Below are 19827 nucleotides of genomic sequence, written 5' to 3'. Positions count from 1 at the left end.
CCCACAGAGGTTTTCGACTTTCATTTTTAGGAAATCTAAAATCATACAGGAGAAAAACACGCTATGGTACAAGTACCGATGTAGCCATGGAGGTATTCTTACCTCCATGGATGTAGCACACGTTCATTCACAATAAAGTTGTAAAATCACACTTAATGAGATAACTAACACATGAAATGTTATTCCTTTTGCATCACAATCAGAGCGATTCGTACATCCGAACACCACACAAGTCACCATAATAGCGCAAATCCTTCCATAAGCGAGCGACAAGCCTATGCACACAAGCTTACAGCAGCAATGTTTTGGTCGGATTGAGATGGCTACCCTCGGCTTCACAGCTGTGACGTCACGGCGTCTCCCTCTATTCTTACCTCCATGGTTTGAACCCACAGATTTGAGAGGTTTCGCTCAAACCTCCAACTCCAACGTCCAGGTTTGCACACACCTCAGTTTGGTGCAAATCTTCCGTCCACACGCAACGATCTGTCTGCGCAGATATTTTGTGCGCAGACATTTGCGCAGACAGGTCGTTGCGTGTGGACGGACCTTTACGAAAACATGCAACATCAAAGAGATTCAGAAGGAAGTGCTTCATCATCTGAAGGTGCAGTGAATGTCTTCTGATATGACAGTTGTTTCTGAAATTTTGTAAATGTTTCAAGGTAAAAACGTGAGTGAATAACACTGTATTTCAGAAGATTCGACAGTGTAGCATATGATTAAAACGATTATTGCACATTTCAACATTACTATGCATTTGTTTGAAAATAAATATATTTATGTTAGCAGTTGATATATTTTGAAACTCGCAAATAGGTAGCTCGTAATGTGGACTAGGGCAACAAGTATATAACTCCTATTTTATTCAAAAGGAATCAGTTTTGGAAGGAAAGTAAGAACAAACCTAAAAGTAAGATACCGACCTTTTCAACTTAAATCAGCACATGCGATGATAATTATTTCAAATCACTTTGTTTACGGCGAAGATTTAAAATTGCTAGAAATTTTCAAACGTATTTCTTTCAATAACAGCTATTTTAAGTTATCTAGTTTTTGTGCTAATCTGGCGATAAAAATTTACCAGAGTTAGAATATCCTAGGGTATCTAATTTTCGCCATTTCATCTTTCCAGTTCTTCCATTATGTTAATCTCGCAGCACACGGCATAGTTCTTTCTTCTTTGTCTTGCTATAAAGTCTTTGGTTCGCTGGTTTTTGACATCAATCAGCTGGAATCTTGTACTTTTGTGGAAATTTGTGTGTATTAAATTCTCCAGGTAATATATAAGCGACTACAAATTGCAAACAAGAATAAATGAAAGAAAAAAATTGTTTCGGAAGTAAATTAACGCGGTACTTCATTTCTGTTACAATTAACAGTTGAGTTTGATGAGTGTAATAGTTCGCGAATAGCTTGTGACGACGCAATGGTAGCCGTTTCTGTGGCTGTTGCCTTTCCTTTAAATGTTTAATGGGTACATAAGTATGAGAATTTATTCAGTATTTGTGAAAGCATCGCCTATACTGTGTTTGGTGAATGTGACGGTGTACTAATGTAGTTTTTTCAGGTTAAGTTCATTGCAACAAAATAAATAGGTTATTTTTTATGGATGTATCAGTCTTGGAATTGAGACAGGTAGGTTATTAGTGCTTTAACAAGCAGTTTAGTGCACTTTGTGTCTGTACAGTTCACCCGTTACGAAAAATGTCAGGTCGAGATTTTATAAGGTTTTGTTAACTTACTTACCTGTAATAATGTTTGTGATGAGTTTGCTGTGATCTGATGCAAGCATATAGCCGCTCCGAGTCAATGGAAGCGTCTGATTCCACCCGTCTGCTTTGACCCGTAACTATCAGGGTGGTGGTGTGTGTAACGTTATTACGACACGATGTTATGAGTTGGTTGTGTTTGTAGATGTGTTTCGTGGTGGTGTGTGTGTGTGGGCTATATATATAATTCCAAACGTAATGTTTGGAAGTTTGTTCATTGAGTTATCAATTTTTTTTTTGGTTTGTGTTTGACGTTTCGGTTAGGTGTTACTGGTTTGTTGTTTGTAATGTGGTAAGACGTTTAATGTGTGTGTTTGGGGGGGGGGGGGGGGGGCGATCTAGTTCGCGTGTATTGAATCTGTTTTAATTTATGTGGGATATTTGTTTTGCGAATTTTTGAGGCTTTGATTTTAATTTTGTACTTGCAGGTGTTGGTTTTTTACTACCAGTAGTTGATTCACTGATATAGGTCAAGGGAAATCTCTGATTCCAATTGTAGTTTTTGCTGTAGGTATTGCTGTTTCGGTATCGTCACCTGTGATTGACCTACATAGGTCAAGGGAAGTGTCAGATTCCTTTACATTTTGCTGGTGGAGAGGAAAGTTGTAATATTGCTTTTTTTCCTTTCTTTTTGTTCTTCATTTTATGTTTTGAGATCGTGGTGTTCGTTTCAGCTTTCCCTCACCCTAAAGCCTCCAATTTCGAGCGGTTGTCCCATTAGTTTGATTGTATTTTTGAAGGGCGATGTTACTGTTTTATTTATATGTATTTTTGTGTTTGTTGCCGTGTTATGTAGTGACGTCATAGGCGCCATATTGGAGACGCTTAGCACATCGTCACGTTGACGTCATTGGTCAAAGTAGACAGGTGTTATCTGACACTTCAGTAAGGAAATACGGAAGCGTCCGATCCAACCCGTCGGCTTTGACCCATGACGTCACAAATATTGCGGAAACGACCATAAACGACAATTCCAATATGGCGGATATAAAAACGTTGCATACGTATCACAAAGACGAAAACACATAGAAAAACAACACACACAAAGGTTTCACAAGAACAATCTGCTAACATTGATAGAAAACAAAGATAATAACAAACAAGTGGTACTCAAGGCCAGGCAGGGAGGGGCTGCGCCCCCCCCCCCTGACCCCCCCCCCCCCCCGCCAAAAAAAAAAACTCCCAACCTAACCTCGTATTCAGGGCTACGCTACAGATCAATGTGTAGGTCAATCAAAAGATAAAAAAAAGAAACAAATAAAAAAAAAGAAAAAAACAATATTGATTCATTAGACATAACGAGTAGCGACAAAACATATAGACCATAAAGATTGAACAATCTAATGGCAAACTGATAAAAGCCTCATAGACGACGTTAAAACAAAAAGTACAGTAAAAAGGTAAACTATATATTACAGGCCCTGAAACTCCTACTAAGGTAACGTCAACGAGGCAACATCGACAAACACGCCACACTCACAAACCAAACTCCGCGCAGTAATGACGTCACACACCACACACCCTTACGTCACGGGTCAAAGCCGACGCGTGAGATCGGATGTTTCTGTTGACCCCTTCTGTAATCCCGCTGCTCCAGATTTTAGGGCTAACGTAAACAATTTTTCAACTGCCCGCAGTTATTAAATCATTTCATGATTAGGTAAGTTCGTATGAAAGGAAATGCTGTAGAAGGTATTCTGTTGCATTTTGTTAATTTTCACTGTGCTTTGATTCATCTAGTCAGTTTTCTGTTATAATTTAATCAATCATGCGTAAATACCAGTTTGTTGTTGTGTGTGGGAGTTCTGTATATGAATACTGTAACATTATTTAGGAACTGTCGAAAGAACAAGTTACTAATTAACTATAATTTCTCAAACAAAAACTATTACGTCATCGGAACTCAATAGACCATTCATCATGGTTATAGTTAGTAAGAAGGAAGAAGTTCCAGTAAACCAGTTTTGTAAGAAAAAACTGACCAATGTTTAATCTTCATGGTAATGAAGAATGAGAACTTCCGCATTGCAGTGTGCAGGTGACAGTACAGGTATATGGTTTTCTTTAATAGGAGGTAAGGTTTCCAGTGTGGTGATGCTTACTCAAAATTGAGTATTCAATCATGAATGACTACAGAAGTTTCAAAGTAACACCTATGTTGAAAATGGATTTTGCTGGCTGGGAAACAATCAGTACAACCGGATTTTCATGATTTCCTTGTCAGATTGAAAGTAAGTTACACAATGAGCAAAGGGTAGAATGAAATATTTGGTGATATTAAGTAATTTCGCAGCAGTGTATTGGCTGCTTTGATTCTTCAAAATGCTGAAGTTTGTGCATGCACAAAAACTACCCACCTTCCATAATTGTCACAATAGGACGGTATCCATAAGCCAGTGTTACAAAGGAGCAGTAGCAACTGCCAATACTCTGTTTCCATTGCATGTGATTTTATGATTGAGTGTACTCAATTTTCACCACCTGAGCACTGTAAATGAGTTTATATCATGTAACACTCCTTTTTCTCAGCCACTTTGAATCTGTTTCCTTTGTAATCACCCATTTACTGCATCCGGAAGATGAGTAAAAATACTGCCTTTGAGCTATATCTCATGGTAACAACAGGAACAGTACAACTGTTCTTATGTTATTGTTTTTTTTTTTTTTCCTAGACTGTAGAACTCAAGCCATGGACCAGGATCCAGCTATGTGGATAAAAAAAGAGGAAACAGATGAAGAAGACCCCATGGTAAGTGGCTTACTTATGTTTCTGTGGAGTGATTCATTAATTTTTGTGTGCAGTATGGTGTGTGAATGCATGCAATTGATGCCATACTGCTGGAAACATGAATAATTAAATTTACTAAAAAACTGGTAAACTTGGAGTGTTAAATATGACATTTTGCACAGCGCGTTGAAATACGCCTTGTATTAAACCCCATCTAGAACTGAGGCAAGAGTTTCAATTTAACGTTCAGTAAACACGGAAAACTTTTAGTGCACAACGCAACTATACTGATAAAGTGGTTGCCATAAACTGGATATATTCTGATATGCTTCTTTTGAATGACAACCTTAATGTACATTTTCAGAACAATTATGACTACAGTGAAAGTTAGCAGTGCCATTAAATTTATAAGTGGTATGGGTGCAGTTAATGCATTATTACAGTGTATCATGGTATGGAATGAGAATTGTAATTTATTTATTGATGATTTAAACACATTTCCTTTGAATTGACATTCGCATGGTCACTAATCTGAGGAGTACGTTTTGTTGTACTATTAACATTAGGTGTTGACTTTGAATATGTAAACAAAGTGAAAGTAGAACTGTCAGCAGTAAAGTTAAATTTCAGACAAATATAACATGGAAGCGTAAATTGCTACACAGCCCATAGGTGCAGAATGAATTTGTATTTTGGCTGCAAAGTTCTGATGAAGCCATGAGGTTATACATTAAATATTGACAGGTTTGTTCATAACTACTTCCTGCATTTGCTACACATTGTTACAAATATTGTTTGTAAAATTACCAGAATGTTCCAGTTATTTGTGGAAATAATCTGACATCCACTTGTCACATAAAATCTGATGTAGTAGAACATTTTGTAGGTTATTCAGCAGGCAAACACATTTGCTGGGTGCCCCTAGTATTTTTATCCTGCCATCCAGAATTGAGGGTCCCGACACAATCACGCAAACTACTTGTGAACTATCTGTGCTGAATAAATTTATTTCGACATCCATCTTGGGTGCTGTGCAGATGTATTTTGATAACATTAATGCAGCATTTTCTTTTGAATATGAGTGCCATTCGTGTTGCGCAACTGTAGAAATATTGGATAGTGTTAATGTATCAATTGCATCTAAATATATGTGAGTGCTTCATTATAATTTGCCAAACTTAGTAAATGGCTTGCAGTTAATTTGACCAGCAGTATCAAACAGAAATCCTAAACATTCTCTGTGAAGAAATTATAAGAAAGTAAATATACTAAATTTTATTGAACCTAGTGAAAGAGTTGTTAGACCTAACATAGTTCAGGCTTAGGTTTTGACCCCTGACATAATGATGGTTTGACACATAGCATGATACATATGCACAACACACAACATGTGGATGAAAAGCAATTTGAACAGTCATGTCAGATCTATTCACAGGCCACAATATAATAATGTGGTGTTAGAGCCCCTCCCCCCTTGAAATATTGGTTGTGGTGACAGACTGATCCATAGTGCAGCTCAAGGGCTATGTTAGGTTGAATGGTTGTGGTGTAGCTATGAGTTTCCAGAACCAACAAATGTGAAAACCAAATAAAGGTTGTGGTAACAAATTGACCAGTAGCACAGCCTAATGTTTACTGAAAAATCCAGTGGTGCTCAGAATGTAACTTTTACCCACAAGAAGTCTTCTCTTACCTTATGTGCCATGTTATTTGAAGGACTATACTTTCCGATGACCTTTAGACATGTCTGTATATGTCATATCACTTCAAAGCCACCTTCCTTGCCAAATTAATTAAAACTTAATTTTTGCTTGGTGTATGTTTTGGGCACGAGGACATGATGAAAAGTAGTACCTCAGAATTTTTATGTGAAAATTATTGAAGCTTTTCATTAAAACAAACTTTATTAACATTCTACACCTTTATTCTTCATGTTTATATATTTATTTCAAAAATAGCCACCCTGTCACTGACACCTTTTTCCTCAATGAGAGACCATTTTGTTGGTGCCGTCATTGTAAAATGTTTGACTTAGTTGGCAGGTGCATAGCCTCACCTCTGCTCACACTAATTAATCACTGTCGAAGTGAGGTCCTTAAAGGTGCTCCTGAAGGTTTGCAAACAGTGGGAAACTCATTGGGATCAAACCGGGACTGTATGGAGTATGATCGGTAATAATGAATCAAAGGTGTCAGACTGTTGCAGTTGGATAAACACTTGTGTATAGTCTGGCATTGGTGTGCTCAAGGAGGGGGTGCTCCATGTGTGGACAAACCCTTTGAATTTGTGCTCTGTGTTTTCTGACGGTTTTCTCATGTGCTGACGTGGTTGTATTACGCACACACACACATTACACTGCAATTCGGAACCCTCTAGCAGCAAAGAGCGTCATATTGTGTCAGCAAAGTGGCAACATCGACAGTGTAATATTGATGCCAAGTAATAGTTCAACTGATAATGAGAAAAGAATAAAATTTTTGAAGGCATTACTTTCCAGTACATCCTTGTAATAAATGGATAAGTTTGACCATTCCCTCAAATGTGGTGGCATGGCTCCCTTGGCACTGGTAGCATCCATCTGGAAGTCACAATGCTAAACCATAAACGCTCCTCAGTGAAAATGTTATGACTGCCAACCTACTATCAGTAGATACTCATCCTGGCAATAGCGCCGTTACTTTACGAGGAATGACTCTAATAAGATACATGCATTGTGCATGGAATATCAGTGAGCATGCTGTCCATGTGTAGAATCGGCACAATCAGAGTTTGACCAAGGGCAAATTGTGGTGGCATACCTATCAAGTTTTCTGGTTTTCCTGGAAGATTTTGGGGTAGTATTCCAGTTTTCTGGATGAACATTGTTTTTATCCAGATATTCAACTCCAGGGTTTTTTCTCGCCCTCTGCATTCATATCGCTTTTCAGTTTTGCCTTTCAATAATAGCTGCTGTTCTGAGATGCGAGTGTCTGAAATTTGACTGAAGGTAGCCCGATAATATTATCAATATTCCCATCTCGCACAATATTGCTGCACTTTTGTCATTAACTCTGTGTGACTACACAATGAATGTGCTTCAGAGCCAATTTGTGGTCCTGCAGGTTGATTACTCTGCCACTGTTGAGAGCAAGAACTTGATAGATGGTACCAAATGGCCTCACTTTATGAGCTTTCACGGTGGTCCTAAGTACGATAGGTTATCCAGGTTAATGTTTTCTGTTTTGACTCGACTGCACAGCAATGGTGTGGGTGAGCATGTGTTCAGCTTGATGAAGAAGAATCGCAATCAGTTTAGGTCCTCCATATCAAATGTAACTCTGGGATCCATTTCTATTTTGGAAACAAGAAGCAGTGGTCCATGTTACGTGAATAGTTTTCCATCACAATTTCTGAAGAAAGCAAAGAAAGATACACATTTTCGTCTCTCTTCTGCAATGTTTGATGGAATACAGCCAGTGTTCTTGGAACTTGAGAAAATTTTGTAAATAAGTATAAAAAATGTTCAGTTTAGTAGTTTTGACAGTGTCATTCATATTGTAGCTTGCAAGATCAAGTGCAGAAAATCTCATTTTTGTGTAGTGTGTGAACTGTTCCCAATGTTAAGTGACAACAAAATGAACACTCATCAGCAAATAACTTGTGTAAGTAACTAACTTTGTAGATGCCGAAAATAGTGATCTTAAAATGCAGCCTACATTATATGTGGTTAACATTATTTGTAATCTTTTTCTATGTAGTCATTTCTTGCTATGTTTGAATACCTTGCAATGTATGCATGCGTTAAATTTTTTGGGATCTTCTGGATTTCTGTTTTTTGAAAGTAGGCAATTATGTAGTGGCCTGAAGGCTAGGTATGAGCAGTTGGGAAACTCCAGAACTTGTTGGGCGTTTGAGGAGTGCTGTGGTGAATGTCTTCAACACGTGGCGAAACAAAGGTGAAACTATTTCCAGACATTATGGGGTTGGGCAAGCACCCCTTGTGGATGTCATAGGCTGGGCAGACTGGTAAAACAACATGGGCAGCAAACTGTGACATAACTAATTATCAGACTTGATGCTGGGCAGAGTACAAGTGTACCTGAACAAACAATGCTTCGAACACTCTTAATGGTGGGTCTGTGCACCTGATGACCCATGCATGTGCCAATGTTACGCCACAACTTCAACTACTATGACTGAAATAGGCACATAACCGATCGGCACAGTATGTTGGCACAGTGGCAGAGCACTTCATGATCTGATGAATCCTGATACCCTTCATCATACTCTTGGAAGGCTGCATATCTGTCACCATCAAGGGGAACAGCGCCTAGACTCCTGTACTGGTGGCAGCTTGATTATGCTCTGGGAAACAATCATGTTGGCATCCATAGGTCCAGGTGGAGCTCGTGTGAGGCCACTGTGTTGGGCAAGGAGTATCGTAAACTGGTTGCAGACCACCTCCACCACTTCATGACAATCATATTTCCCAATGGCAGTGGCGCTTTTCAACAAAATAATGCGCTGTTTCACAAGGCCAGGAGGAACACAGTGGTGAGTTCCATTGAATGGGATGAGCACCCAACTCGCCACCTCTGACCTGATAAAATACATCTGGGATGTAATTTAACATGCCATGGAGAGATCATCCCCCCTTTTGGAATTTACGGGAATCAGGTGACCTGAGGTGTGCAGGTGTGCCAACTTCCTCCAGTGATCTACCAAGGTCTCATTGCTTCTGTGCCTCAATGTGTCCTCGCTGTTATCTGTGGCAGAGGTCGACACACTGCGTTTAGATAGGTGGTCATAATATTGTGGCTGACCAGAGTATGGCAGTTCCCATTATTGAACGATTGTATTGTGGTGATAAATAGTAGTAGCACATCAAGTTCGGCCAAACACCACTTGCTGCCCATGGGCCCTCTGCCTCATGTTCTGGTCCAGCTCCAAGACACTGATTGCTTGTGAGATCCACTGCTGTTCCTTGCCGCCCCCCGCCCACCCCCTCCCCATGTGGCTCAACCACTGATGCAGATGAGCTCCAAGCCATAAGAAGTGACATAGGCCAGAGGCATTGGACTGGAATTCGGGGGGGGGGGGGGGGGGGGGGAGCCCACCATGGCTCAGCCTCTCTGACAAAACCAAAATCCCCCTCCCCCCAATAAGGAGCTCTATACATCTGACTCTCCTTGACTTGAGTAATGTGCATGTGAGAGCCTTTTACTCGTTAATAAATCCCCAATCTGGAGGTTTGCAAGACTCGTCACCCTGACAATCTCGTACTGTCCCCAAAACTGAGAAGCTAGCTTGCTGGCAAAAACTAAGGCCCCTTTTTCCACAGTATTAGGGTTTTGAATGAACACACTGTCATGCTCCAGATTGTAGCAGATGGCTAGCTTGTCGTAAGCAATTTTATGCCTATCCCGGCTCCAATTCTGCTGCATCACTTCTAGGGTGATGTGTTCTGGAAGCAAATCATTGATTGACCACAGGATGACAAGAGGAGAACTGACCATATGTGCTAGCATAAGGGACACTGGAGCAGCATTCAGGGACTTGGGTTGTGCAGTGTTGAAGGCAAAATTAACCCGTGGCACTGACATGTCCCATTGTCTCTGAGCATGACTGTGAAGGATAAGCACATCCTTCAACTTGCAGTTCACCCGGCCAGCAAAAGAAGTCTTTTGGTAATAAGGATTTGTGGTCACATCCTTAATTCTGTTGTCAAAGCAGAACCTTGTGAAAAGGTGCAGAGCAAAAGCAGGAGCATTAGCAGTAAGAAGCATCCAGTATGGCCTGTAAAGTGAAAAAATTCAAGACAACTGCTATTCACGATGACTAATATGTGCTTATTACCTACTCGTGTATGAGGAAGTGGACCTATATAACCAATAAAAATTTTATGCACCAGGCATTCCTCATGGGCTTGTGGGTAGGGTGAAAAGCCCTTTGCAGGAATTTGGGTTGGGCTTAACTCCCTTAAAGCTCTCACTCTCCCCCACCAACCTCTGGACATCATTATACAGGGAGGGCAAACAGACATGTCTGATTTTGACATCAGTTTTATAAACGCCCAGATGACTGCCTAAGAGAGTGTTACAGAAGTAATAAATACAAAAATACCTACATACATACATAAATCCTTGTTCCATAGATCATGAACACGACATTTTGCGGTGATGTGGAATACTACATCATATCTAAGAATTCATCTATTGAGTAGAACGAGTTGTCATTCAGAAATTTTTTTAATTTGCTGTTAAATGTTGGTTGGCTATCTGTCAGACTTTTAATACTATTTGGCAAATGACCGAAGATTTTTGTGGCAGCATAATTCACCCCTTCCTGTACCAAAGTGAGATTTAATCCAAAATTGTGAATATCATTGTTTCTCCTAGTGATGTAGCTATGCAATTCTGTTATTTTTGAATTGGATGGGTTATTAATGACAAATTTCATAAGTGAATATATATATTGCAAAGGTACTGTGAATATCCTGAGTTCCTTAAAGAAATGTCTGCAAGGTGATCTTGGGTGGGCTCCAGCTATTATTCTGATTACACACTTATGTGCAGTGAATACTTTCTCTCTTCATGATGAACTGCCCCAAAATATGATGCCACATGAAATCAGTGAATGAAAATAGGCATAGTAGACTAATTTACTGACATATTTATCACCAAAATTTACAATAACCCTAATAGCATAAGTAGCTGAACCTAACTGTTTCAGCAGATCATCGATGTGTTTCTTCCAATTCAATTTCTCATCAATGCATACACCCAGAAATTTTGAGTATTCTACCTTAGCAACAGACTTCCATTCATAGTCTATATTTATCAATGGTGTTATGCCATTTACTGTACAGAGTTGTATAAACTGTGTTTTCTCAAAATTTAGGGCAAGTCCATTTGCAGAGAACCACTTAATAATTTTCTGAAAGACATTATTTGCAATTTCCTCAGCTGATACTTGCTTCTTGGTTGTGGTTCCTATACTTGTATCATCAGCAAAAGAACTAACTTTGCATCTTCATGAACATAGAGTGGCAAGTTATTAATATATATTAAGAACAATAAGGGACCCAGGACTGAACCCTGTGGGACACCATGCTTGATACCTCCCCAGGACTGTGCTGGTTTTTGTAGACTATCTGTACTGTTAATTTCAACCTTCTGCATTCTGCCAGTTAAGTATGAATTAAACAATTTGTGCACTGGCCCACTCATACCATAATACTTAAGCTTATCTAGAAGAATTTCATGATTCACACAATCAAAAGCCTTTGAGAGATCAGAAAATAACCCAATGGGTGATGTTCAGTTATTCATTGCATTTAATATTTTATAAGTGAAAGCATATATAGCATTTTCTGTTGAAAAGCCTTTCTGAAAACCAAATTGGCATTTTGTTAGTACTTCATTTTTACAAATATGTGATGCTATTCTTGAATACATTACTTTTTCATGAATTTTGGATAAAGCTGTCAGAAGTTGGATTGGGTGGTAGTTATTAGCATTAGATCCATCCCCTTTTTTATGCAATGGTTTAACAATAGCATATTTCAGTCTTTATCTGGAAAAATTCCCTGTTTCTGTGAGCTACTACATATGGCTGAGAATCCTACTTATTTGTTGGGAACAAGCATTTAGTACTCTGTTGGAAATGCCATCAATTCCATGTGAGCTTATACTTTTGAATGAATTTATTATTTTCCTAATTTCAGTAGGAGAGGTGGTTTGAATATCAATTTTATCAAATTGCGTAGGTACTGCCTCTTCCATATACTGCCTCGAATTTTCTAATGAATAGCTGGAATCTATTTTCTCTACAACACTTAAAAATGATTATTAAAATGTTTGTACTTCTGACTAATTGTTAACAAACTTTTCATTGTGTTTACCAAACAAAAGCGCTGGCAGGTCGATAGACACACAAACAAACACAAACATACACACAAAATTCTAGCTTTCGCAACCAACGGTTGCCTCGTCAGGAAAGAGGGAAGGAGAGGGAAAGACAAAAGGATTTGGGTTTTAAGGGAGAGGGTAAGGAGTCATTCCAATCCCGGGAGCGGAAAGACTTACCTTAGGGGGGAAAAAGGACAGGTATACACTCGCGCGCACACACACACACATATCCATCCGCATATACACAGACACAAGCAGACATTTGTAAAGGCAAAGAGTTTGGGCAGAGATGTCAGTCGGGGCGGAAGTACAGAGGCAAAGATGATGTTGAAAGACAGGTGAGGTATGAGCGGCGGCAAATTGAAATTAGAAATTAGCGGAGATTGAGGCCTGGCGGATAGCGAGAAGAGAGGATATGCTGAAGGGCAAGTTCCCATCTCCGGAGTTCTGACAGGTTGGTGTTAGTGGGAAGTATCCAGATAACCCGGACGGTGTAACACTGTGCCAAGATGTGCTGGCCGTGCACCAAGGCATGTTTAGCCACAGGGTGATCCTCATTACCAACAAACACTGTCTGCCTGTGTCCATTCATGCGAATGGACAGTTCGTTGCTGGTCATTCCCACATAGAACGCTTCACAGTGTAGGCAGGTCAGTTGGTAAATCACGTGGGTGCTTTCACATGTGGCTCTGCCTTTGATCGTGTACACCTTCCGGGTTACAGGACTGGAATAGGTGGTGGTGGGAGGGTGCATGGGACGGGTTTTACACCGGGGGCGGTTACAGGGGTAGGAGCCAGAGGGTAGGGAAGGTGGTTTGGGGATTTCATAGGGATGAACTAAGAGGTTACGAAGGTTAGGTGGACGGCGGAAAGGCACTCTTGGTGGAGTGGGGAGGATTTCATGAAGGATGGATCTCATTTCAGGGCAGGATTTGAGGAAGTCGTATCCCTGCTGGAGAGCCACATTCAGAATCTGATCCAGTCCCGGAAAGTATCCTGTCACAAGTGGGGCACTTTTGGGGTTCTTCTGTGGAAGGTTCCGGGTTTGAGGAGATGAGGAAGTGGCTCTGGTTATTTGCTTCTGTACCAGGTCGGGAGGGTAGTTACGGGATGCAAAAGCTGTTTTCAGGTTATTGGTGTAATGGTTCAAGGATTCCGGACTGGAGCAGATTCGTTTGCCACGAAGACCTAGGCTGTAGGGAAGGGACCGTTTGATGTGGAATGGGTGGCAGCTGTCATAATGGAGGTACTGTTGCTTGTTGGTGGGTTTGATGTGGACGGACGTGTGAAGCTGGCCATTGGACAAGTGGAGGTCAACGTCAAGGAAAGTGGCATGGGATTTAGAGTAGGACCAGGTGAATCTGATGGAACCAAAGGAGTTGAGGTTGGAGAGGAAATTATGGAGTTGTTGTTCACTGTGAGTCCAGATCATGAAAATGTCATCAATAAATCTGTACCAAACTTTGGGTTGGCAGGCCTGGGTAACCAAGAAGGCTTCCTCTAAGCGACCCATGAATAGGTTGGCGTACGAGGGGGCCATCCTGGTACCCATGGCTGTTCCCTTTAATTGTTGGTATGTCTGGCCTTCAAAAGTGAAGAAGTTGTGGGTCAGGATGAAGCTGGCTAAGGTAATGAGGAAAGAGGTTTTAGGTAGGGCGGCAGGTGATCGGCGTGAAAGAAAGTGCTCCATCGCAGCGAGGCCCTGGACATGCGGAATATTTGTGTATAAGGAAGTGGCATCAATGGTTACAAGGATGGTTTCCGGGGATAACAGACTGGGTAGGGATTCCAGGCGTTCGAGAAAGTGGTTGGTGTCTTTGATGAAGGATGGGAGACTGCATGTAATGGGTTGAAGGTGTTGATCTACGTAGGCCTCACCTTCAGCCCCACTCCCAGATATAACCAAACAGCCCTCGTCAAAGATTTACTGTCTTACACCCGTACTCTCTGCTGGAAATATCACTTTGCCACGAAGAAAAATGATCCTAATCCTACTCCTAATGATCCAACTCCCCAAGACACTATCCAAATTGAACCATGCCTGGAACAGTTCCGTCCTCCGTCACAGCGGGACCCACCTCCTCTTCCTCAAAATCACCCTCTCCTAACCTTCCAGGAATTTCTGACTTTCAGCCTTGCCTCTCAATCCTTCTTAAAAAACCTTAATCCTACTCCCAACATCACCACTGCTGAAGCCCAGGCTATCCGTGATCTGAAGGCTGACCAATCCATCGTCATTCTTCCGGCAGACAAGGGTTCCACGACTGTGGTGCTTGATTGTCGGGAGTATGTGGCTGAGGGACTGCGTCAGCTTTCAGACAACGCTACTTATAAAGTTAGCCAAGGTAATCCCATTCCTGATGTCCAGGCGGAGCTTCAAGGAATCCTCAGAACCTTAGGCCCCCTACAAAACCTTCTCCTGACTCCATCAACCTCCTGACCCCACCAACACCCCACACCCCTACCTTCTACCATCTTCCCAAAATTCACAAACCCAATCATCCCAGGCGGCCCCGTGTAGCTGGTTACCAAGCCCCCACAAAACGCATCTCTGCCTACGTAGATCAACACCTTCAACCCATTACATGCAGTCTCCCATCCTTCATCAAAGACACCAACCACTTTCTCGAACGCCTGGAATCCCTACCCAGTCTGTTATCCCCGGAAACCATCCTTGTAACCATTGATGCCACTTCCTTATACACAAATATTCCGCATGTCCAGGGCCTCGCTGCGATGGAGCACTTTCTTTCACGCCGATCACCTGCCGCCCTACCTAAAACCTCTTTCCTCATTACCTTAGCCAGCTTCATCCTGACCCACAACTTCTTCACTTTTGAAGGCCAGACATACCAACAATTAAAGGGAACAGCCATGGGTACCAGGATGGCCCCCTCGTACGCCAACCTATTCATGGGTCGCTTAGAGGAAGCCTTCTTGGTTACCCAGGCCTGCCAACCCAAAGTTTGGTACAGATTTATTGATGACATTTTCATGATCTGGACTCACAGTGAACAACAACTCCATAATTTCCTCTCCAACCTCAACTCCTTTGGTTCCATCAGATTCACCTGGTCCTACTCTAAATCCCATGCCACTTTCCTTGACGTTGACCTCCACTTGTCCAATGGCCAGCTTCACACGTCCGTCCACATCAAACCCACCAACAAGCAACAGTACCTCCATTATGACAGCTGCCACCCATTCCACATCAAACGGTCCCTTCCCTACAGCCTAGGTCTTCGTGGCAAACGAATCTGCTCCAGTCCGGAATCCTTGAACCATTACACCAATAACCTGAAAACAGCTTTTGCATCCCGTAACTACCCTCCCGACCTGGTACAGAAGCAAATAACCAGAGCCACTTCCTCATCTCCTCAAACCCGGAACCTTCCACAGAAGAACCCCAAAAGTGCCCCACTTGTGACAGGATACTTTCCGGGACTGGATCAGATTCTGAATATGGCTCTCCAGCAGGGATACGACTTCCTCAAATCCTGCCCTGAAATGAGATCCATCCTTCATGAAATCCTCCCCACTCCACCAAGAGTGCCTTTCCGCCGTCCACCTAACCTTCGTAACCTCTTAGTTCATCCCTATGAAATCCCCAAACCACCTTCCCTACCCTCTGGCTCCTACCCCTGTAACCGCCCCCGGTGTAAAACCCGTCCCATGCACCCTCCCACCACCACCTATTCCAGTCCTGTAACCCGGAAGGTGTACACGATCAAAGGCAGAGCCACATGTGAAAGCACCCACGTGATTTACCAACTGACCTGCCTACACTGTGAAGCGTTCTATGTGGGAATGACCAGCAACGAACTGTCCATTCGCATGAATGGACACAGGCAGACAGTGTTTGTTGGTAATGAGGATCACCCTGTGGCTAAACATGCCTTGGTGCACGGCCAGCACATCTTGGCACAGTGTTACACCGTCCGGGTTATCTGGATACTTCCCACTAACACCAACCTGTCAGAACTCCGGAGATGGGAACTTGCCCTTCAGCATATCCTCTCTTCTCGCTATCCGCCAGGCCTCAATCTCCGCTAATTTCTAATTTCAATTTGCCGCCGCTCATACCTCACCTGTCTTTCAACATCATCTTTGCCTCTGTACTTCCGCCCCGACTGACATCTCTGCCCAAACCCTTTGCCTTTACAAATGTCTGCTTGTGTCTGTGTATATGCGGATGGATATGTGTGTGTGTGTGCGCGAGTGTATACCTGTCCTTTTTCCCCCCTAAGGTAAGTCTTTCCGCTCCCGGGATTGGAATGACTCCTTACCCTCTCCCTTAAAACCCAAATCCTTTTGTCTTTCCCTCTCCTTCCCTCTTTCCTGACGAGGCAACCATTGGTTGCGAAAGCTAGAATTTTGTGTGTATGTTTGTTTGTGTGTCTATCGACCTGCCAGCGCTTTTGTTTGGTAAGTCTCATCATCTTTCTTTTAGATATATTTTTCCCACGTGGGATGTTTCCCTCTATTATTTTCATTGTGTTTGTTAGTAATACAGTCTTTCTGTGCTCTAGTTTGCCCTCTTCCCCATTTCACAATATTCCGAATTGTTTTAATTTTATTATCAGATGTGCTAATCTCAGACATAATGCACATACTTCTGGACTTTTTAATAACTTTTCTTAATATAGTGCAGTAGTTTTTATAATGTTTCATTGTTTCAGGATCATTACTACTCCTAGCTATAAGATACATTGCCCTTTTCTGTTTACAAGATATTTTTATCCCTTTAGTAAGCCATGGCTTTTTATGTGGTTTCTTACAATTATATTTCACTGTTTTCTTAGGGAAACTGTTTTCAAATATACCCTCTCTAGCTTTCCCTAAAATTTTGAAGTGTTAAATCATTAATGCAATACACTATTTTGGAGGACTGTTTTGCATTACTGATCATGAGGTATATCATATACTGTAACATCATGATCAGACACACCATTCTTAACAGGAAAAGTTTTTATTTGATTAAATTTGTCTTGGTGTATGAAAATGTTATCTATCAGTGTGCTGCTTTCCTGTACCACCCGAGTAGGAAAATCAATAAGTGATGTCAAATTGAAAGAACCGAGTAATACTTAAAGGTCAAGCTTTCTATCTGACTCTGTCAGAAAATCTACGTTGAAATCCCCACAAACAATAATTTGCTTTCCTTTGTCTGACAAGTAGCACAACAAAGAATCAAAGTTTTTCAAAACTAGTTGAAAATTTCCCAGTGGGGGACCTATACGTGGCTACAATTATAAAAGTGCCTTTATTTAGTTTAAGCTCACATGCACATGCTTCTATGTCTTGCTCTATGCAAAATTTTTTAGTTTCCAAACATTTCACACTATGACTGATTTTAAAATATATGGCAACTTCTCCTCTCTCCATAGTCTCTCTACTTACATGTACTGAAAACTTATATCCACCTACATTTACCATTTCCATGTTGTTGTGGTCTTCAGTCCTGAGACAGGTTTGATGCAGCTCTCCATTCTACTCTATCCTGTGCAAGCTTCTTCATCTCCCAGTACGTACTGCAACTTACATCCTTCTGTATCTGTTTAGTGTATTCATCTCTTGCTCTCCCTCTACAATTTTTACCCTCCATGCTGCCCTCCAATACTAAATTGGTGATCCCTTGATGCGTCAGAGCATGTCCTACCAACTGATCCCTCCTTCTAGTCAAGTTGTGCCACAAACTCCTCTTCTCCCCAATTCTATTCAATACCTCCTCATTAGTTATGTGATCTACCCATCTAATATTGAGCATTCTTCTGAAGCACCACATTTCGAAAGCTTCTATTCTCTTCTTGTCTAAACTATTTATCGTCCATGTTTCACTTCCATACATGGCTACACTCCATACAAATACTTTCAGTAACAACTACCTGACACTTAAATCAATACTTGATGTTAACAAATTTCTCTTCTTCGGAAACACTTTCCTTGCTATTGCGTCTACATTTTATATCCTCTCTACTTTGACCATCATCAGTTATTTTCCTCCCCAAATAGCAAAACTCCTTTACTACTTTAAGTGTCTCATTTCCTACTCCAATTCCCTCAGCGTCACCTGACTTAATTCGACTTCATTCCATTATCCTCGTTTTGCTTTTGTTGATGTTAATCTTATACCCTCCTTTCAAGACACTGTCCATTCTGTTCAACTGCTTTTCCAAGTCCTTTGCTGTCTCTGACAGAATTACAATGTCATCAGCGAACCTCGAAGTTTTTATTTCTTCTCCATGGATTTTAATGCCTACTCCAAACTTTTCTTTTGTTTCGTTTACTGCTTGCTCAATATACAGATTGGATAGCATCGGGGAGAGGCTACAGCCCTGTCTCACTCCCTTCCCAACCACTGCTTCCCTTACATACCCCTCGACTCTTATTACTGCCATCTGCTTTCTATACAAATTGTAAATAGCCTATTGCTCCCTGTATTTTACCCCTGCCACCTTTAGAATTTGAAGGAGAGTATTCCAGTCAACATTGTCAAAAGCTTTCTCTAAGTCTACAAATGCTAGAAAAGTAGGTTTGCCTTTCCTTAATCTTTCTTCTAAGGTAAGTCGTAGAGTCAGTATTGCCTCACGTGTTCCAACATTTCTACAGAATCCAAACTGATCTTCCCCGAGGTCGGCTTCTACCAGTTTTTTCCATTTGTCTGTAAAGAATTCATGTTAGTATTTTGCAGCTGTGACTTATTAAACTGATAGTTCGATAATTTTCACATCTGTCAACACCTGCTTTCTTTGGGATTGGAATTATTGGCTGTGAGCACTATGGGGCTTAACTTCTGAGGTCATCAGTCAGATTGGAATTATTGTATTCTTCTTGAAGTCTGAGGGAATTTCACCTGTCTCATACATCTTCCTCACCAGATGGGAGGGTTTTGTCCTTACTGGCTATCCCAAGGCTGTCAGTAGTTCTAATGGAATGTTGTCTACTCCTGGGGCCTTGTTTCGACTTAGGTCTTTCAGTGCTCTGTCAAAATCTTCATGCAGTATCATAACTCCCATTTCATCTTCATCTACATCCTCTTCCATTTCCATAATAATGTCCTCAAGAACATCACCCCTGTATAGTCCCTCTATATACTCCTTTCACCTTTTGCCTTCCCTTCTTTGCTTAGAACTGGGTTTAAACCTGAGCTCTTGATATTCATGCAAGTGGTTCTCTTTTCTCCAAAGGTCTCTTTAATTTTCTTGTAAGCAGTATCTATCTTATCCCTCATGAGATAAGCCTCTACATTCTTACATTAGTCCTCTAGCCATCCCTGCTTAGCTATTTTACACTTCCTGTTGATCTCATTTTTGAGATGTTTGTATTCCTTTTTGCTTGCTTCATTTTCTGCATTTTTGTAGTTTCTCCTTTCATCAATTAAATTCAATATCTCTTCTGTTACCCAAGGATTTCTACTAGCCCTCATCTTTTTATCTAT

At 41.2% G+C, this 19827-nt stretch overlaps 1 protein-coding gene across 3 annotated transcripts in view; it reads left to right on the top strand.

Moving 5' to 3' along the window:
* The first annotated feature begins 1142 nt into the window (after positions 1-1142).
* Positions 1143-19827, top strand: part of LOC126108968 (zinc finger protein 737-like) — a 185273-nt gene continuing 166588 nt past the window's right edge. Inside the window, exons 1-2 of one of the 3 annotated variants that reach the window (XM_049914362.1) lie at positions 1143-1279; positions 4445-4521. In XM_049914362.1, the coding sequence (XP_049770319.1) occupies positions 4462-4521 (60 nt within the window). In that variant the 5' untranslated portion in view covers positions 1143-1279; positions 4445-4461. Of the gene's footprint in view, positions 1280-3708; positions 3823-4444; positions 4522-19827 lie in introns of those variants that run through there. The other 2 variants (XM_049914363.1, XM_049914361.1) reach the window with 2 other exon arrangements.

This window comes from Schistocerca cancellata, chromosome 11 (genome assembly GCF_023864275.1).
Source record: "Schistocerca cancellata isolate TAMUIC-IGC-003103 chromosome 11, iqSchCanc2.1, whole genome shotgun sequence".
NCBI lineage: Eukaryota > Metazoa > Arthropoda > Insecta > Orthoptera > Acrididae > Schistocerca > Schistocerca cancellata.
Note: the sequence above shows the minus strand (reverse complement) of the source record. Positions and strands in the feature narration are given on the sequence as shown.